Source organism: Lepisosteus oculatus, chromosome 8 (genome assembly GCF_040954835.1).
Source record: "Lepisosteus oculatus isolate fLepOcu1 chromosome 8, fLepOcu1.hap2, whole genome shotgun sequence".
NCBI lineage: Eukaryota > Metazoa > Chordata > Actinopteri > Semionotiformes > Lepisosteidae > Lepisosteus > Lepisosteus oculatus.
The window spans coordinates 13,592,944-13,612,239 of NC_090703.1; the positions used below are offsets into that span (position 1 = coordinate 13,592,944).

The following is a 19,296-nucleotide window of genomic DNA, read 5'->3' on the forward strand; positions in this document are numbered from 1 at the left end:
GTTTGCGATTCATCTGCATTTCATTGTTAAAAATCGAAACAATGGCTGTCTTCCACTGTGACGTGTGCTAAATTCTGACCTTTTGAAGCTGTTTACTGATATTTATTAGTGCCCAACTGTAGAAGTGGAGTCTGGCTGGAGAGCAGAGAGACATATTAATTGATCTGCACCAACCACAGAAATGAAATATTTATGCCTATGTATTGACCAAGTTATAACTCCATTGTCCTTCTCATCCAGCGCCCTGCCTCATGTTATAGTATAGTGCGGTATTGTGTACAATGAATCAAGCCAGTGTGGCTGCACATACAGTGAAGCTCATGATTTTCTGCAGATCTAAAGTCCAAACCTTCTGGCTGAATGGGGTCCTGAAAGAGCAGAATAAGACAACTAGATATCAGACAGAAGAACTGCCTTACAACAACAGTAACACCAGCAGAAATAATTGCACTTCTAGATTTTCAGTGTTTTTGGAAGCAGATCTGCTACTAGAAATTCCCCTTTATCCTTTTAGTTTTGTATTTAATTTTGAAAATGACCTTGTAGGCTGTGATGCACTGGATTGCTCCATCTTGCATCCTTGTCTAAAGCAATTTAACACCTTGCTCTTCATAATATGTGGCTTGAAAGCAGTATTCTAAGATTTGCAGTGCCACTGTCCACAAGACACTTAAAAGATCATTGAAAAATAAATTAGAGACCCCAACAGCATTAGGCCCTTTCATGTTTTTTTCGTTGTTAGGTAGGATAGTGAGAATATTTGTCTCGACCTGGGTGTCTGCTGTATATCTGCTGAAGCTTTCTGCATGTGTGAGCTGTATGTGAAAAACAGCTACAGTAAGTGCAATCAGTTTTTACAAAATTAAAACTTACCTATGACCTGTCAATAGTGAGTCAATTTTTACAACACGTTTCATAGCCACAAAGCAATTGAATGGTAACTTCTAAATAATAAATGGATAACAAATAGTGTTAAATTATGCATTATTTACAACAGATAAGGTCCCTGTAATGCACATGTCTGATCAGGGTGCAACCGTCAATATGGCACAATAATAAAAAATACATCTTAGTTCAAAAAAGTAAACTCTGCATCATATGAGATGGATGTTTTCAGAATACTGGAATATACATATCTTCAAACAGGTTATAGAACTGTGATAATGTTCCACATAACACATCCCAATCTAGTAATTTGGTGTTGTGCTTTTGAATATTTGTGATATTACAATATTTATAATATTACAGGAGATAAAGTACTGTAGTAAAGCTGGAGGATTCTACTATTTGGTGGAAATTAATTTGGTGCTTATTTGAATGACGGCCATTTTCACCGAGCAACGCGCCTTTCGTTAGTTTACGCATATAATGACGGATAAACAGCGACGCCTACCGTTACATGAAGAAAGTACAGTACCCCTACAGCAAATTTCACTTGGGTCGGAAAACCCAGGACTGGGAGCTGGGTGATGCTTTAAATCCCCATAAAACTGGAAAGATTTCGCCAACGAGGAGCAGAGTATTTTTATTATATCAGTCAGTAGTCAATAAGAATAGAGTTTAGAATTATTAATTTCAATGCAGTTGTAAGTTGATTTGTCGATCAATAAGTTATATTATCATTATTCGTTGTTTTTATGATGTTTATATCGTTTAGCTTTAAACTCAGCACCCAGATGAATATGAATATCCTTAACACTCAGTCCGCTAGTCTTCTCTGCAGATACCAAGTTAAACGGGGAAAACAAAATCCAGTCTCAAAAACTGAGATGTATATTAAATATGTATTTATTTTAACAAACGCTAATTGTTATTAATGTATCAAGCAACGTATCCTAAAGACAAAAACGAAGAGTGCTGCGACAATAACCCCTTTTTTTCAAGGGGGCGGTGTCGACGTGGAGTGACGTAGTTGGCGGGAAACCTGAAGCTGTTTCCTTTTCATGCTGCGCGGGAGCTGGAAAAGCAGATGTATTGTTGTAGACGTATTTAATTTGAAAATCTGGTAAGTGCCTGCTTATTTTAATTTTGAACTTTCATAAAATGTACGTGTGAGCAGCACTTGTTGTAAACGAAGCAAAATAAATCTGTGCTTTTAATGAATGCTCTGTATTGGATGTTCCTGCGCTCAGAGATCTGTCAAGGTTTTTTAAATATAACTCTACACAGTGCGTGGTCTGAATAAAAAATCTATTGAGATTGTAAAGTTAGCTAATGCTGTGATGGTTTTGTAACTGATACGATTTTGGGAGTTCCGAAGCTAATGATGAAAGCGATATAAATACGTTCCTTATTGTAACATTCAGAGATCTATATAAACACTGTTTTCCTGTTTGTTGGTCTGTGTAAAGAAGACGGAAACACTTCTCGTTATTGCTGTATCAGAAGCTGTAACAAGTGAGAGCGTCTAACGTAAGCTCATTTCGTTTAATACAAGGTAGCCTAGTACAGTCACTTCAAATCGGCAGTATGCAAGTAATCTTTTCACGATCAGTTTTGCCTGTAGAAAATCCCAACAACGCAGTAAACATTGCAAGTGATTCAAAAAAAATAAAGTACTGTATATGCGAGCTTTAAATATCAAACTGTCCAGTCGTAATTTTTATTGTCTGTGGGGAAAAAAGGGAATAAGAAAGTAAGGAAATGCACGCTGAAAACCAGGAACTGTGCAAGTGAGATTTGTGGGTTTTTTCCTAGTACGTTTTGGAAGCCGGAGCATGCCTGCTGAGAGGAAGCCGATGCGCTATGGACACACGGAAGGACACACGGATGTTTGTTTCGATGACGCTGGGAAGTACGTAGTTCGCAGTTCATTGTCCGAGGTTAATACCTTGCAGGTTATCCTAGGTGCCAGTTATCGACTCAATGTAGACGTCAGTGTCCTTGCCTTTTTATGAATATTCTACCCGGCACCCTAGAGTGTGTATGGTATTTCATTTTCATATTAGATTGGTTTCTTGTCTTTTCAGCGAGAGTGCACAATGACACCTCCAAAAAAGTGTGTCACCCTGCTTCAGATTTTTAAGCATTGCACAAATATTAATTTACAACAGCGTTATTTGTGGTACCAATACTTTTCAGCCCTTCCTGGTTGCATTTGTCACCCACGTGCTCCTCTGTCCTGCTTTCCTCTTGTCCTTGTCCACCCCCCTCCCCCCCACCCCAGGTACATCGTGACCTGTGGCAGCGATGGCGATGTACGCATCTGGGAGAGCCTGGATGACGATGATCCGAAATCCATCAACGTGGGGGAAAAGGCCTATTCTTTGGCCTTGAAGGTGAGAGCATGGCAGTGGATTCCTAAAAAGCGAGGGTCTTTCACCACGCTGTAGAAAACCTATTGCTCCCCAGAGAACGGCAGCCAGATACATGCTGGGGCTTAAAGGCATGTCCTGCACTGACAGGCTGGAGGAACTGAGCCTCTTCAGTCTTGAACAGAGAGGACGGCGAGGGGACCTGATGCGGACTTTCCAAACCCTCAAAGACATTCACAAAGTCAACCCAGAGGATATTGTCAGAATGAACAGTGAACCAGGGGGCACAAGTGGAAAGTGCATTTATAACTGATAACAGGAGGCACTTCTTTACTTGAAGGGCTGTGAGAGTTTGGCATAAGGTACCCAGCCACGCTGTTTAAGCTGGTACCCTGGTTTCTCTCAAGACCCAAATGGATGAGACCCTTTGTTAAGTACTGATTACCAAACACGCTAGATGGGCTATATGACCTCCTGTCATTTGTAGCCTTTCACATGTTCTTAACATCAGCTGTCACTTGGAAACAGCAACACTGTAAGAGCATTCCCAGGAAGTTTTACGTTTTTGAACCGCAGTGTAGGGTGATAGTCACGTTTAAAGCTGTGTGGCACTGTTTTAAAATAATTGTTTGTGTTATTAAACGGTTCTTTTCAGCCCTGAGTCCTCTGTCATTCAGCTCTGGAAATTGGTCAGGAGAGACCGGAACACCAGCAGACTTGCTGTACAGTATTTCTGACAGTTTATTTTACCGTGTTGATTGAAAGGTCTATGCTTCTATGAAGTTATGTTTCTGTTTCCATCTCGCAGGAAGGGAAGCTTGTCACAGCCGTTTCCAATAACACAGTGCAGGTCCACACTTTCCCTGAGGGGGACCCAGATGGCATCTTGACCCGGTTTACCACCAACGCCAACCATGTCGTTTTCAACGGGAGTGGACAGAGAGTGGCCGTCGGGTCCAGGTACCGGAACTGCGGCAGGAGTGAGGAGTCCCGTCCTAAAAGGGCTCAGTACTAAAAGAAAGCTCACTTCTGCGAGAGATATGGGAGGCAGTGGCTTAGTGCAGGCCTTGACCATGAGGCAGTGTATTTCCTTGTGTGGATTATCTGGCTTTTAGTTGATATCATGCTCTTAGGAGGTGGCAGGGAGCGTAGTGTCCGGTGCCTGTCTCGACTCCTGACTGCAGGGTCTTGGGCGCATATCCCTGGGATGTTTCCCTGCTGTTGTGCCCCTGGGCAAGGTGTTTTAGTCCCACTGCTCCTGCCCACCCAGCTGTGGGAACAGGTGTCTGTATTTGCACCCCCACACCCATAACTCTTCACGCCATGGAAACCAGTCCAGGCTCTGAGCTGAGTGAGTTATTCATTGCTGTACCCGGCTGTTATTTCAGAGATACAGGAATGTCAGTTTGAATAGGAAAAATGAGGGCTTTTTTTCTGAGTAGCACCATTTGGTTTTCAGTCTGAAGACCTTTTCTTTTTCTTTTCGCTGCTCTTGTTATTTTTCTGTCCAAATTAATTGGAGATTGTGCGGATCATCATCTTTGCTTTAAAGTTCTTTGAGAGCTGCTTCATTGACCTTGTTGTCCGGATGCTTATTTTCCCAGTGACTTCTTAGTGAAGGTTGTTGAGGTTTCAGACAGCAGCCAGCAGAAAACACTGCGAGGACACAAAGCTCCCATACTCAGTGTGGCCTTTGACCCAAAGGATGAGTTTGTGGTAAGTCCTCTACAATGAGCCATCAAGTTGTGGCAGAAAACACCCAGAATAGTGAATAGTAACAGCAACAAATAAGAGAGAAAGAATGACAATTTTATTTTGTAGCTGTAAAATTTTAAGAATTTTGTAGCTTCTTGCCATTTTTAGGCTTACTATATTTTTTTTAATCCCAGGAATGCTTTTTGTTGAGTCCTTCATGCCTGGTTTGTTTGCTTCATGTAATTTATTCTTGTCTGTTGTTAACTGGGAGTATCTTTGCAATTCAGGCGTCTTCGAGTTGTGATGGGTCTGTAGCTGTCTGGAAAATAGCAGACCAGGTATGACAGTGTGTAAGCGCTCTTCTTGATGTTTTGCTTCTTTCAGAAGGAAATCCTTTTGCAGGCTTATTTCTTTACCGAGAGGCAGAGTCAGATGCCTGTATGATTTCATACTGCTTTGTGCAATAAAAAATGCCACTGTAAATCGTTACTGTTGTAATCCGACTTCTTCGGATTTAATGCAAACAAAATTATAGATCTTAAAGCAGGGGAGGGCAGTCCTGATCTGGAAGGGCCTAGGAGTCTCCAGGTTTTCATTCCAGCTTGGCTTTTGATGTCAATCAGGTACATATTGACTAGTGCCAATTCAACAGCTTCTTCCACCTCTTTAAGTGCTGGGGTTTTTAAGAGACTTAGAAAACCTGCACTGGCCCTCCAGAACCAAGATCTCCACACCTGCTTTAGAGTTTTCATTTTAGCAGGTGGTGTTTAAGCTGCAGTTTAATAATGCTTGTTTTGATGTGAAAACTGTTCAAACTGTATTTCAGATGCAGGTGGCCTGTTGGCAGGTGTTGCAGAAGTCCAGTGACGTAGTCAACACCACATCGCTCTGCAGGCTGGCCTGGCAGCCCAGTTCTGGGAAGGTACAGACTCAGACTGTTGAGAGAGGCACACTGCGTTCCCATTCCCCACCTTCATACCTTCATGTCTGCTTCCTGGGTCTGGGTGTCAGAACATTTCCCAGCAGCTGTGTATTCATACATTTGAAAAATGCACGGCTTGGAATTTGTTTCTAAAATGCATGAATAAAGTTTAGGACCTCTATTTAATCTTACAGCAACGTTATTGTGAGTACTGTCTCCAGCACCTCCCTTGTTCATCCTTGTTTTCCATTGTAAGCAAAAAGTAAACTAATCAAATTGGCAGTTTCTCATGATGGATTGTCAGCCCCCTTGTCCTAACTGGCAGTGAGCCCTTGATTTTATTGTTGTGTATCATTGCATCCTTTTTTCTTTTCTTGCAAAGCTACTCTCCTGTGAGCCCACCTGATTCATAAAGCATTTGAACTGCTAAACTGAAATGTTTTCTGCTGTCTGCCCTTAGCTGCTGGCTGTTCCAGTGGGCACATCAGTCCACTTATATGAGAGAGATTCCTGGAAGAACGTCCACACTCTGACTGACGACTTCATCACGAAGGTGAGTGTAGGACATCTTATAACGTGTGCGCGCTTCCTAGCAACTTGGTGTTAAAATAAGGACGGGTCTTTTCTAAGAGCTCTTTGCTATGGAGGTTGTCTAGTGCTCCTCTTTAATGATTTTAAAGAGAAGCCTTTGTTCCGGGGGGGACTATCGGATCTGATCTTACTGAAGGGCAAAGCGAACAGCTTTGTTTCAGACATGCAGTTGTCCTCAGCTGTGGGGCCTGATTGAGCAGGTATACTGTTCTGCGTTTTCCCCCAGCCTGTGAATGTGGTGGCCTGGTCACCTTGTGGGCAGTTCCTGGCAGCAGGCAGCATAGGTGGCTTTATGACGGTCTGGAACATCGAAACCAAGGAATGCCTGGAGAGGTACCACGTCAGCACATGTTCATGTTTGTGTTGCCCAATTGCTGATGAATAAGCATAATCCAGTACAATCCATACATAAACATATAGAATATATAATATGTTATATATTTATATAAATCCAATAATATAGTTAATATTGAGTAATATCAATATAATGTATAAGTTACAAATATATTTAATAAACATATAAATAAACAATCCAAAATAAACAGGGTTTGAATATCGTTGTGTTTTTATTTTTGTAAAAAAAACAACTTCAGGATATACATATTTTTTATCTTTTTTTACCATCTTTTTTAACCTGCTGTTAAATATTCTTAACACTGTCATATTATGATTATCAACTTTTATGTTATATATTAGATTATTACCCCCATAGTTTTTTTTGTTTACAAGGTTCATTTGTTCTTTAAACTTTTAATTGATGTTTTCTCCAAGATGTAACCTTATTTTCCTTGACACCTGAGCTGAGCTTCATATGTACAGGTGGCTGAACTGTGATTGTTTTCTGGGCCCTGGCTGTTTGTTGGTTCTCAGGGAAAAGCACGAGAAAGGCTACACTGTGTGTGGCATGGCCTGGCACCCTGCTGGGGGGCAGATCGCCTACACCGACACAGAGGGCTGTCTGGGGCTTTTGGACGGAGTATCTGCGACAACCGCAAAGAATTCCAAGGTCAGACACCACCTGAAAGTATCATCTGCCCAAAATCTGACCATGCTTTTTTTTTCTCTGTGATTTTATTCTTGATATATTCTCAGTGAGGTTTATTCTGTGGCCTTTCCTTTTCTTTGCTAAATTTAATGAAGAACGAGCTATCTTTTCTGGGTGTGCTGATGTTGTTAAGTTACTGATTTTTTTTTTTTACATGGTTGTTTTCTAAAATCAGCATCGCTAACAGTACCACTTTCCCACAGGTCACAGCCAGCAAGGAGGCAAGGGACTATGATGATCTGTTTGATGAGGATGATGACGGATTGCTGGAGGAAGACCTGGGTGAAGTCCGCTCTTCCCTGAAGAAGCCTGTCCCTGAGGAGGAGGAAGACGATGACCTCATGCCCTCCATGAGTCGAACCCGAAACCGCGGAGCCTTCCTGGACGATGATGAGAACTCTCTAGGTGAGATACAACATTAACTGCCGTTTCCAGCCAGCAGCGATTATGATGAAATGAACTGTGTATATAAGGGGGTAATGCAAAGTAAAATGTTTTTAGCAACGTGCTTGAAGAAAGGAAAAGGAATTAAGCAAATGAGCAAATTCTGACTTTATGTACTAAAAGCTTTAGTATCTGCTGAGTTGTGTTTGTTTCAGCGATGGACATGTTGTGTATATGTGTAGATGTGGGGTCTGTGAAGCTGGACAGAGACGGAGATGGAGATGACGATGGGGCCAGTGCTATTGTCCATCCCACAGTTCCTGCTGTACCCAGGCCGGTTTACGAGGGACCCCTGCCCACCCCACCACAGAAACCCTTTCAGCCCGGCTCCACGCCAGCACACCTCATGCACCGCTTCCTGGTGAGGAAAGCCCCGGCGTTGCCCTGATGCACAGGAAAGAAAAAAAAAAACACAGAAAAGGTGCCCAACACAGCCGATCCGGGTCTAAACCTCGCTTGTTGACGAGCCCCTGTGTTTGTGGCAGGTCTGGAACTCGGTGGGGATCGTGCGGGGCTATAACGACGAAGAGGACAACGCCATAGACGTGGAGTTTCACGACACCTCCGTGCACCATGCCATGCACCTCACCAACGCCCTGGGGCACACCCTGGCCGACTTGTCCCAGGAGGCTGTGCTGCTGGCCTGTGAGGGAACGGAAGAGCTGGCTAGGTAGGACTCGTGCAGTCTCTCCGCCTGAGGGCCAGTCGCTCTTCCCACGGCTTTCAAGGATTCTGTTGCGATTACAAGTGGGGCTTGCGCTTAACCAAGAAGTCACGAGGGCTTGCAATGGACAGCACTGCAAAAATCGGCATTAAAATGTTTATTCTATCTTTATAAGCAGTGGCAGGTAATTCAGTATTAACAACAATGTGGATAGCATGAGTAAACAGTGACAGTGAAATTATTTGGCTTTGATCTATAATTAAATGGATCGCCTTTTGCATAGCGGTGCTGTTCACAGACCATCGCTAAGAGCCGCTGGATTTGTTGCGTTTCATTTGTGAGCAGCAAGGTGCAGTGCCTGCACTTCAGCTCCTGGGACACAAACAAGGAGTGGATGGTGGACCTGCCTAAGGGGGAGGATGCAAAGGCGCTGTGTCTCGGCCAGGGCTGGGCAGCCACTGCCACCAGTTCCCTGCTGGTGCGGGTCTTCTCCATCGGAGGTGTGCAGCGGGAGATCTTCAGCTTGCCAGGCCCGGTGGTCTGCATGGCCGGACACGGAGAGCAGCTTCTGCTCGTCTATCACAGAGGTATTTCCCAGCAGGGGCCTTCTGCTTTCAGTGGTAGCCAGTAAGCGCATTACTGGTGACCTGTTCACAACTCACTTGGCTATACTGTACATTTAAGGTGGAAAATTATGATTCTTCACTGCTCTTAAACCATAACAAACTCTCTTTTCAGCTATCAGTACTTCAGGACATTTTGGATTGTGTTCACAGTATTCTCTGCTGTTCATCTGCAATTACCTGCATTATAGTTTAGGTGTCTCCACAAATAAAGTGTCCTTACAGGCACACTTATGTTGCTGTCCGAAGCGGGGGAGATGTTAAAAGACTCCCAAATTTCTTGATCCCTGATTCCCAGACTATTTATTGTAATGGCAGTGACAGTAAATTGGTCAATACTGGGGGTGAAAGCAGTTAAAAGTTTGTATCTTCAGATCCCTGTGTGGGAATAAAAGGAATTGTAGGATTTTTCATAAGCTCAGAATTTTTTGTTTTGTCTGTGTCCATAGAACAGCTTGTAAGCCTGTTTTCATTACCTCAGGGACAGGCTTTGATGGTGAGCAGGCCCTGGGTGTCCAGCTGTTGCATTTTGGGAAGAAGATGAGACAGATTCTTCACGGGGAGCCTCTTCCCCTGTCTCACAAAGCCCACCTGTCCTGGCTGGGCTTCTCTGCTGAGGGTGAGTCTCTCTTGGGAGATTGACCAGGCCGTGTTTCTGCTCCTTCTCTCTTTCTATCCACTGCTGTTCAGTTTTTAAATGTTTTGTTTTTCTTCTGCCCATACAGTAGAAGCCAAATTGGATTTGACTTTTATAGTGCGTATGATTTACTCCTCCCTCCAGGTACCCCTTGCTTTGTTGATTCCGAAGGTGTTGTGCGCATGCTGAACCGCTCCTTGGGGAACACGTGGACCCCAGTCTGTAACACGCGGGAGAACTGCAAGGGTAAATCCGACCACTACTGGGTGGTTGGCATCCATGAGAACCCCCAGCAGCTGAGGTGAGGCCCTGCTGCTGCTACCGACCTCCAGATACAAAGCCTTGCAAAGAACCCTAATATGATTGGGGCGGTGTGGTGGCTCTGTGGCTAAGGATCTGTGCCTGTGGCTGGAGGGTTGCTGGTTTAAATCCTGTGGCTGGCAGAGGAATCCTACTCCGTTGGGCCCCTGAGTAAGGCCCTTAACCCCAGCTGCTCCTGGGATGCCATATAAATGGCTGACCCTGCGCTCTGACCCCAAGCTTCTCTCTCCCCATCTGTGTGGCTGTGTGTCTCATGGAGAGCAGGCTGGGGTATGGAAAAAGACAAATTCCTAATGCAAGATATTGTGTATGGCTAATAAAGTGATCTTATCTTACCTACACCAGGCCAGACGGTGAAACGCAAAGTAAAACACACCAGTCTTGAAAGTGGCATAATATGTCTGTGATGCATGTTGACCCTTTCATTTTTGTAGGATTAAGTAGGGGTTAGATGGGTATTAAAAATATATAAAGCCTGAAATTAGTTGAGGTGGATGTCTCAATAGACATCTTCTGCATTTGAGAGTTAAACGTACAGGAAATTAAATTTTTCATAATGTTATACAGTGAGTCACCCAGGGTGACGAGTAAAGAAAGGAGCCAGAAAACTAATATTGTGGAACTCTGATCCCTAGAGGACAAATTGTCTGTTTTGTACAAGAGTTTTGGCCAAGAAAATTTAACATTAAGCATGGAACAGAGAAAGTGCAAAAAAATACAACACATTGATATTGCATTTGATGATCAAATGCCGTTTGAAGCTTTTTTTTTTTACAATTCATTTCATGATGTCTGTACCTGAGCTTAGGAGCTTTAACAAGGTGCCATGTGAAGTACTGTAATACAGACATAGCGAAGGCCTGTCAGTGCAACAAGTTGAAAGCCCTTCTACTGCTGTTCCCCTTCCTCAGATGTATTCCCTGTAAGGGAGCTCGGTTCCCCCCAACACTGCCTCGCCCTGCTGTGGCTATCCTGCCCTTCAAGCTGCCCTACTGTCAGACAGCCACAGAGAAGGGCCAGATGGAGGTAGGAGAGATGTCGATACCTTGGCAGAGCAGTGAGTGATCAGTATGACAGCAGTGATATTACAAAGTCTTCTGTTTTTGAAAATTTTTGGGGGAAGTTTACTGATAAAATATATATATTTTTAGGAAATGATGGGCAACTTGGTGGCACAATGGTTAGCAAAGGTTAACTGGGGCCCTGGGTTTATTTCCAGACCTGGTGTACTATCTGCCTGGAGTTTGTATGTTTTCCACGTGTTTGTGTGGGTTCTACTAGGCGCTCCACTTTCCTCCCACTATCTAAACACTTACTGGCAGGATAATTGGTTTTGGGGAAGATTGGCCCTGGTGTGAAAGTGGGCATGTCTGTGTTTGTGTTTGCTCTGTGATAGGCTGGTGTCCCTTCCACAGCGTATCCTGCCTTGTGCCTGTTGCTTGCCGGGATAGAGTTTGATTCTTCCATGACCCTAAATTGAAAGAAGCAGTTAGAAAATGGGAGGATGATGAAATGACAGATGAAAATGATGTAAATGAAATAAGCATTTAATCAGCTGTGCTTTTCTGTCTCCATCTGAAGTGTGCTTCCAGCAGTTCCATTTATTCCTGGGCACAGAATGTCCTGTCCTTTCCTGAAAGGAGATGATCACAGTGCTCGTGTTGTAAAACTGATATGCTCTTTTCTGTCTGTGTTTTCAGGAGCACTACTGGCGGTCTGTGCTGTTTCACAATCACTTTGACTTCCTGGCTAGGAGCGGATATGAGTTTGATGAAGCTACGAAGAACCAAGCAGAAAAAGAACAACAGGAGCTGCTTATGAAGATGTTTGCTGTGAGTATAAAGAAATAAGACCATACATTTTGCTCTCGTATCTTTTTTTATTTGAAACAGACCGTTAAGTTGTGTGAAAATTGAACTGTATGATAAGAAAACTTAGCTAATATAAATTACATGGAAGCAAAAGAGTCGGAGGATTTGTATTTTTTGTATGCGTTTTTTAAGAACGCTTGACAGGGACATTTAAAGGCAAGTTATTGAAAACTGATATCTTTGGGTTGAACTGTGTATTGTTTGTCCGGGTGTCCAGCTTTCCTGTAAGCTGGAGAGGGAATTTCGCTGTATGGAGCTGGCAGAGATGATGACCCAGAATGTGGTGACGTTGGCGATCCGCTACGCCTCTCGCTCCAGACGCATGGCGCTGGCACAGCGTCTCAATGACCTGGCTCTGGAGAAGGCCACGGAGGTTGCCATAGCTACACAGGAAGTGGAGGAACAGGAAGAAGATTTCGACACTAAAGTGAATGCTGGGTAACTTGGTTTTTTTCTACAAACCTTTTCTGGCAAGCAGGTGCTTTTGGATGTTTATAGATCTAGAACTCAGAGTTCAAAATAAGAGGCTTTCGTGTACATTAGAGTTTCAGAAAGTCACGAGACTGCAGTGATGTTTGCCAAGAACAACGCAGCTACTACAGGACCTTTCAATTCTATTTTGGAACATAATTCTGAGTATGGAATAGCAAATCTTATTTAATCTGTGGAAATTCTGGGAATTAGTAAATGCGCCTGTTGCATCTGTTCACACACTGTACACATTTATAAAATGTGTTTAGATTTCTTAACTATTATCTATTAGTATGTCCATCATAATGATGCAGTCTGATGTAGTAGAATTTATATTTAACCATATAAGGAAGTGTTTTTGCTTTTTGATACATAGTTACATTTGCCGTTTCCAGGAATTTGCAAGGTGTTGTATCTTGTATCGCATGTAGAAGCAATTCCAGTGATAAGTCATTTTCAATCAATCAGTGTTCCTAGAGCAAGAAGCAACAGACAGTATGCTAAGGAGGAAGAAGAGCAGGAGGAAGTGGAGGAAGAGGAAGGCCCAGACCAGATGGAGACTGAGGAGACACCAGACACCAGAAAAACTCGTGAGTCTCTCACTCCTACTCGGAAATGTAGCTGTGTTGGTGGGAGTGACTCTTCCTCTCCATGTTCCACTGTAGTACTGCCTTGACACCGTATACTGTATATGTCACAGTAAAGACACTGAACCAGTGTTTTCATGAAATCCCTAAATATTTAACCTTTTATGTATTTACTTAATTAGGGATTAATATTGCATCCCTGGTTTCATGTTTTCCAACAATTACTGCTGTGTTGCTCACTATAAGTAATACTGTATCTCACATTAGTGGTTTTGCACTCCCTTGAGAAGAGTGATGCTGAACTAAAGCTCTTATCATCCAAAACTGAAATCTCGCTCACAGAGCTTCATGTTCTATAAATTATGTAGGTATATGTATTTAGTTTGAGTTGTTGTTTCACAAAATTGAGATGTTTATTCACTCTAAATTTGGAAATAGAGAACAAATATTTTTCCATTTCAATCTGTGACAATGGAAAACAGAGTTGCATTCTGAAAAGAGGTTGAACTGAGACGATGGAAACATGAAACCTTCAGCAAAGGCAGACACAAATGGCCTCACTCAATGATAAGAGCATTTTAACAGGAACAGCCTATTCAGGACTCCTTTCATTCAAACAAGCGAACTAAAGAAAACTTTACAACAGACGAAAAGGCTGGCCATGAACACTGTGGCTTTTGTATACCACAGGGCTGAATCCCTTCAGCATAGGGTCCAGTTCATCTGAGACAGCTTCTCCGCTGCCTTGTGAGTACCTTTTATTACTTCGTAGAGCAGTTTGTCTGTTCCTTAAGTGCCTTTACAGAACTTTTTAAAATATTAAAACTTGAATACATTCTTCCGTGTTTGTACATTATCATTTACATATTTTCAGTCTATGAATGTACTGGATATATTTGTGTATGCACAAACAGTGTAAATGCAAGACTTATTCCTTGTAATGGTTCATTTATTTTTTGTTCCTCACAGTTCTTGGGGCCAGCAAAGAAGGGCGTGTAAACCCTTTTAAGGTGAGATTCTTCTACCAAACTGTGTTGGACTGGGGCGCTAACCCTTCACAGATGTTGCCCAGAGTGTCAGACTTGGAGATGGAATGATTCGGGTGATTTGGAGTGAGGCACAGATATCTGTGGAAGCACAGTAATGTTGTTGTTTTACAGGGAACTCCTTGAGTTTTAGAATATATTTTGGTATTGCCATTGATCAATTCTGTTCCATGTCTAGGTGTCTGGTGGTGGTAGATCTTCAAGCTTCTCTGCAGCACAGCCACGTGTGACCAGCGTCCTGGACAACATGACCAGAACCAATAGGAAATCCTCCATGCCAGGCAGTTCTATAGCCAGACAGGATAAGTCTCTTGTTCTGAAGCCACTAGTACCCAAACCAAAGTCCAAGGTATTTCTAAGACTAAAGAGTCCTTTGTATTAAGCTTAAAAGCAGTGTCCTTTTTTCATATCTGTGGCAGCAGATTTTGATATGCAGTTTTCTCTAGTCTCCATAGGTTACTTTGGGTACCGCCAGCCATGTATATAGCTAATTATTGTAGTTGCTATGGTAAATGAATTAAAGACATTGCATTAAAGGCACTTGTGGACAAACTGCAAAATACGTTGCATATCTTAATACAATTTGAGTAAATACACCTGAATATCATTGACTGCAGAGTATACGGCCAGATGCATTATGATGTACAGATTAAGGTGTGTTCTTTGTTATGGCTTTTAATTAAGTAAGTGCCACAAAATACAAGCAGCCAGATCTTTCTGTGACTAAAAGTGAAATTGACCTGTGTTCTCCAGACCCAGGCTACACTGTTGCAACTGAGTGCCACTAAACCAGCTCCTAAGAGTCTGGAGAAGGGAAAGGACAGTGCAACTGAGAAGGAGAGCAGTGCTGGAAGAGAGCCTCTGGTCTCTGCTGCAGAAAACACCGAAAACAGAAAGTAAGCGGGTGATATTGTGTGGAACAGCTGCAGACTGCTTTAATGTTTAGGCTGAGATTGTGCTTTGGTGCATTTGCCTTATACTGTTTATACTCTGAGTATGGATCATTTTCTTTCTTCATTTTCTAAAAAAGCACCATTGGAAGAATTGAACAGCCCCTTTCTTAATGATGAATTGCGGGAGGGTGTATGATTTGCATGACACTCATGTCCTGCATGTGCTGTGATTGAGGGGGTGAAGTAGTGGTCATCTTTACTTGACTGATATGACACTTGATATATCACCCAAGTTTGCTGTGCTTCTAAATTAAGCACAAATTAAGTTTAGATCAGTTCAGCATTCTATGGGATTACAAGCTCTGTCGCCTCTTGCAAGCTTGTTTTTAAAATGTTCGAGTAGGTAGCTCTGTCAGCATATGTTAGCAGCGAAGGAACAGGTAAAGGTTTATTTAATCCTGAAAGGAAATGAAAAGCATTAATCATACACGCCATAAATCAGGCTTGTTGCACACCTCAAGAAGGCTCCACAGCCGAAAAGTTGTCCCTTTTCTTTACAGCGTGGAATAAACCTTTAACTTTTTCCTTTGTCTTTAAAAAGTTCACTTTTTTTCTGGTCTACCTTAATTTCATTAGTCTTTTAATTTTCAAAGAAGTAAAATCGTTGATGAATTCTGAAGTTCCCAGAAGTGTGTAAGATGTACAGCAGTTTTACTGTGGTGCTTTCTTCTCCAGGCCTAAGACAGGCTTTCAACTCTGGTTGGAGGAGAACCGCAAAACAATTGTGGCAGAGAACCCAGACCTAGAAGAGACAGATGTTATCAAAGAGGCGATGGGCCGCTTCAAAGCTTTGTCTGCTGATGACCGACTGGTATGACAGGCTTCCTTTTTTACACAGTACAGCTTGAACTGCAGTGCACAGCTAAATGAGAACTAAAAGGAAGTTTTTTATATTGTACAGAACACAGTGATTTTAAAAAAAGTTGATCATTTAAATGTTTGAGCCCTAGCTCAACATTTTTGTATATATTTTAGATATTCGTACCTTTTCGTATATATTTTAGATATTCTTACAGCACCTCCAGGTTAACAGTGCCCTAAAATAGCTTAAGTTCTCTTATTATGCTAAGGTGTCAATTTCATCCTTAATTAAATGGTCAATCCCAATTCTGGTCCCGATTTGATCTCTCTGGAGTTAAAATGTCTTTGTGTAGAACTTGCTCTAAATATTTTATAGCCCTGCTTTAGTTTGTGGGGTCTTTCTTTTCTGGAGGTAACAAGCATCCAAAGATAGTTCACTCACACTTAGTATTGACTCCAACATCTTGTGAAACAGTGTGCAGACTTTTTGAAAGGAACTTTACAAAGGCAGATTATGATCTAGCATACAGTACCCTCACTGCCACAATCTAATTTCGTTACCCGGTGATGATACAATGTGTGAAAACAAAGACACTTTTAAACAAGCATAAACTGATTTAGGCCAGTCTGTCAGGTTGCCTGTGGTTTGCTGATAAAATGGCAGCTAGGAAAGGGCGTGCTTTACATGGATCTTTCTTTGTTGCTTCTGATTAAGGTACTGTACAGTTAGTTTCTTTTAAGTTATCACCCCATGCTTTGTTTTACCTGCGCTGTGGAAGCTTCTGATTCTGAGTGATTATTCATGGTACATGCCGTGTTCAGGGGAAAGAAAAGATGATCACCATCCGATTCATATCTTTTCAATCAGACGTTCATTTGAACATGATCCAGTTTCTTCGTGACACGCTTTGATGGATGGCATTATCGCTTTGAGTCATTCTGCTGATTTGAGCTCAGAACGGGGATAGGACAGTGGTGGCTTTGTGCACAGGTGGGGATGGCTTCAAGATGCAAACCTCCTCCTAAATTCCAAAATGTTCACCCACCACCACCACCACTACCACACAGACGCACCAGATCAGATAACAGGAAGACCTCATTCCCACTAAATAGTTTTGCATCCCTCCCTGAGCAGCAGAAACACAAACACTTACCGTCCAGCCTCTTGAAGCACCTGTTCATGACCCTGCAATGCAGAGACCACTCAGTAGAGCGGGCTGTGACGGAAACACAGGAGGGGTTGGCCTGCGTGGGGGTCTTTGAAGGACCCGTTGCTTGGGAACTCAGGCCACGGTTCTTGGGGAGATTGTTTATTGATCTTATGCTAATGATTTGGGAGGAATAAGTGAGGAGATGGATGCTGGGACACGACATCAATTCAGGCTCCATTTGGGTGGAAGAATAGGAGTGGGAGGCATCGATGAAAACAGGTTTCAATTGCTCTCCTGCTCAGCTGTCGATGACTCATCCTGGGTTCTGTCCTGTCAAGTGTTAGTCTGCTGATAAAGAGACTATTAAAGGAAGATGCATCCTAAACTGGACTGTCAATAGCTATTAAATAGAAACAGTGGCATTTGAAATGTAGATTGGGAGCTTGGTGTGTATCCAGCAGATGTACAGAATGAAGTTACGTTTTTTTATGATTTATTTTGCTTTCTCCCTGGAAATTGATTAGTGCAAAACTGTCGCTGTTTTCCATCTCTTCATCCTCTGTCGGTGTGCTGCAAAAGATGTTGGTTATAAGCGTCTGCGGCATTTCACATTTTCATTTGTGGCGTTTCCTTGAAGCAGGCTCTCTTGACCCCATTTTCTATCTGAACTTTATTCATATAAATACCTTGGGCTTACATATTCCAGTGGCTTTGACTTCGAAAAGCAGTGAGAAAAATGTGAAATACGCCCAGAAAATGAGACCCCTAGATGATGTATAATACTGTGAATCAACATTGCTGCACCGTAACGCATCTCCCACTGCGTGTCACGGCCCTGCCTCGCCCGTGTCTTATCGAACGCTTTGATGATGTTCCCTTTCCTTTTTTTTTTAGTCCTGGACAGAGAGAGCTAAGGGAGGGAATTCGGGAGACCTGGCAGAGCTGAAAAAACGAAAGCGGATGGAAGGGGAGACCGGAGAGGAGCAGGTCAGGGGAGAGAAGGAGTCGAATGAAAACAGCGCCAAGAAGAAGAAGCCTCTGGATGCCTCTGCCAAGCTTTCCGCCTTTGCTTTTGACAGGAGCTGAAGTTCCCAATTAATGCCTTTAACCTTCATGACAGGCTAAAGCAGCCACTGCAGCACTGCACCTGAGTGTATAAAGTCCCGCCACACTTTGGTCACAACTGGTGAAATAGTTTTATTCTATTCCTGGCTTTTATATTTTCAGGGATCTCTTACTGGAGCTTCTAGAGAAGAAGGAACACCTTATTTTTTTAGAGATACTGTAGCACAATACCTATTAATGGCTCTCAGTTCCGCATGCTCACAAATGGAGTTGGGAATGATCAAAGTTATACCCATAATCCCAGCGTACTGTAGGTGCCTTTTGCCTTCATTGCAGGTGCATAATTATAAAAATCGTTTTTGAACATTTGAAAACTAGGCTGTTGATTCAAAGCATTTGTATCCTTAAAAAAAATCTCAGACCATTTCAAAGGTGGTACTATAATTGATCCTGTCTTTGGGCAGAAGACAGTCAAGTATCTTTGGTAAAACGTTGAAGCTTGAAACAAATTAGTGTGTATTATGCCTCTCGTTTGCATTGTAGATAGCTGTATAGAGAGCTGGTTCGTTTACTGTTAAAAAGTAAAAAAAATAGCTTCTCCACCATAGATAATGGAATGTGTTTAACTTTGGGTATTTTTTATTATTTTATATAGCTTTGTATATTAAAATGTTTTTTAAGATCTAATGTATATTAAAATAAACTGAAAGAATATCCAGTATATACGTTTCTAGATTTTTTTCATTCTGTCAAGCTGAATTAACCTTAAGCCTAGAATACAACTCTGAAAACCTATAAGGAAAAATAACCAGACATAACTACGTCACTGACTAAAGGGCAGAATTGCATGTTGGTGCACTTGGCAAAAGACACCCTTTTCACTCTTGTTTTTGAAGATGGAATGTAATCGTTTATTTTGAATCGTGTTCATAAACATGAAACTGGATGTGTTAGGAAAATACAGATTTATGAATCGGCTAAATTCTACTTCTGGTCAGGTCATGAAGGCAAAATGTTTTTGAAGTAACTACCAAAAAGTCAGTTTTTTTTTACCTGACCGAAGTCCATTAACCGTGAGATCAGCGCACTTATTTTACCTCGCTGAAACCCATCGGATAGGACCTTGATATATAGCAGGGAGGAGCATCAAGCGCC

At 42.3% G+C, this 19,296-nt stretch overlaps 1 protein-coding gene across 2 annotated transcripts; it reads left to right on the top strand.

Moving 5' to 3' along the window:
- The first annotated feature begins 1,889 nt into the window (after positions 1 to 1,889).
- On the top strand, positions 1,890 to 18,862 carry wdhd1 (WD repeat and HMG-box DNA binding protein 1). Of its 2 annotated transcripts, XM_069193272.1 has the most exons (27): positions 1,890 to 2,005; positions 2,352 to 2,412; positions 2,698 to 2,794; positions 3,167 to 3,278; positions 4,063 to 4,214; positions 4,859 to 4,970; positions 5,237 to 5,287; positions 5,776 to 5,871; positions 6,332 to 6,424; positions 6,689 to 6,795; positions 7,333 to 7,468; positions 7,711 to 7,912; positions 8,134 to 8,312; positions 8,437 to 8,621; positions 8,961 to 9,202; positions 9,720 to 9,857; positions 10,020 to 10,176; positions 11,108 to 11,222; positions 11,897 to 12,028; positions 12,285 to 12,505; positions 13,007 to 13,128; positions 13,816 to 13,872; positions 14,095 to 14,135; positions 14,350 to 14,520; positions 14,925 to 15,067; positions 15,800 to 15,935; positions 17,971 to 18,862. In XM_069193272.1, the coding sequence occupies exons 3-27, from the start codon at positions 2,718 to 2,720 to the stop codon at positions 18,160 to 18,162; spliced, it is 3,369 nt and encodes a 1,122-aa protein (XP_069049373.1). In that variant the 5' UTR covers positions 1,890 to 2,005; positions 2,352 to 2,412; positions 2,698 to 2,717; the 3' UTR covers positions 18,163 to 18,862. The 2 variants fall into 2 exon arrangements, with proteins under 2 accessions (XP_069049373.1, XP_015206147.2); XM_015350661.2 differs by lacking the exon at positions 2,352 to 2,412.
- The last annotated feature ends 434 nt before the right edge of the window (positions 18,863 to 19,296 follow it).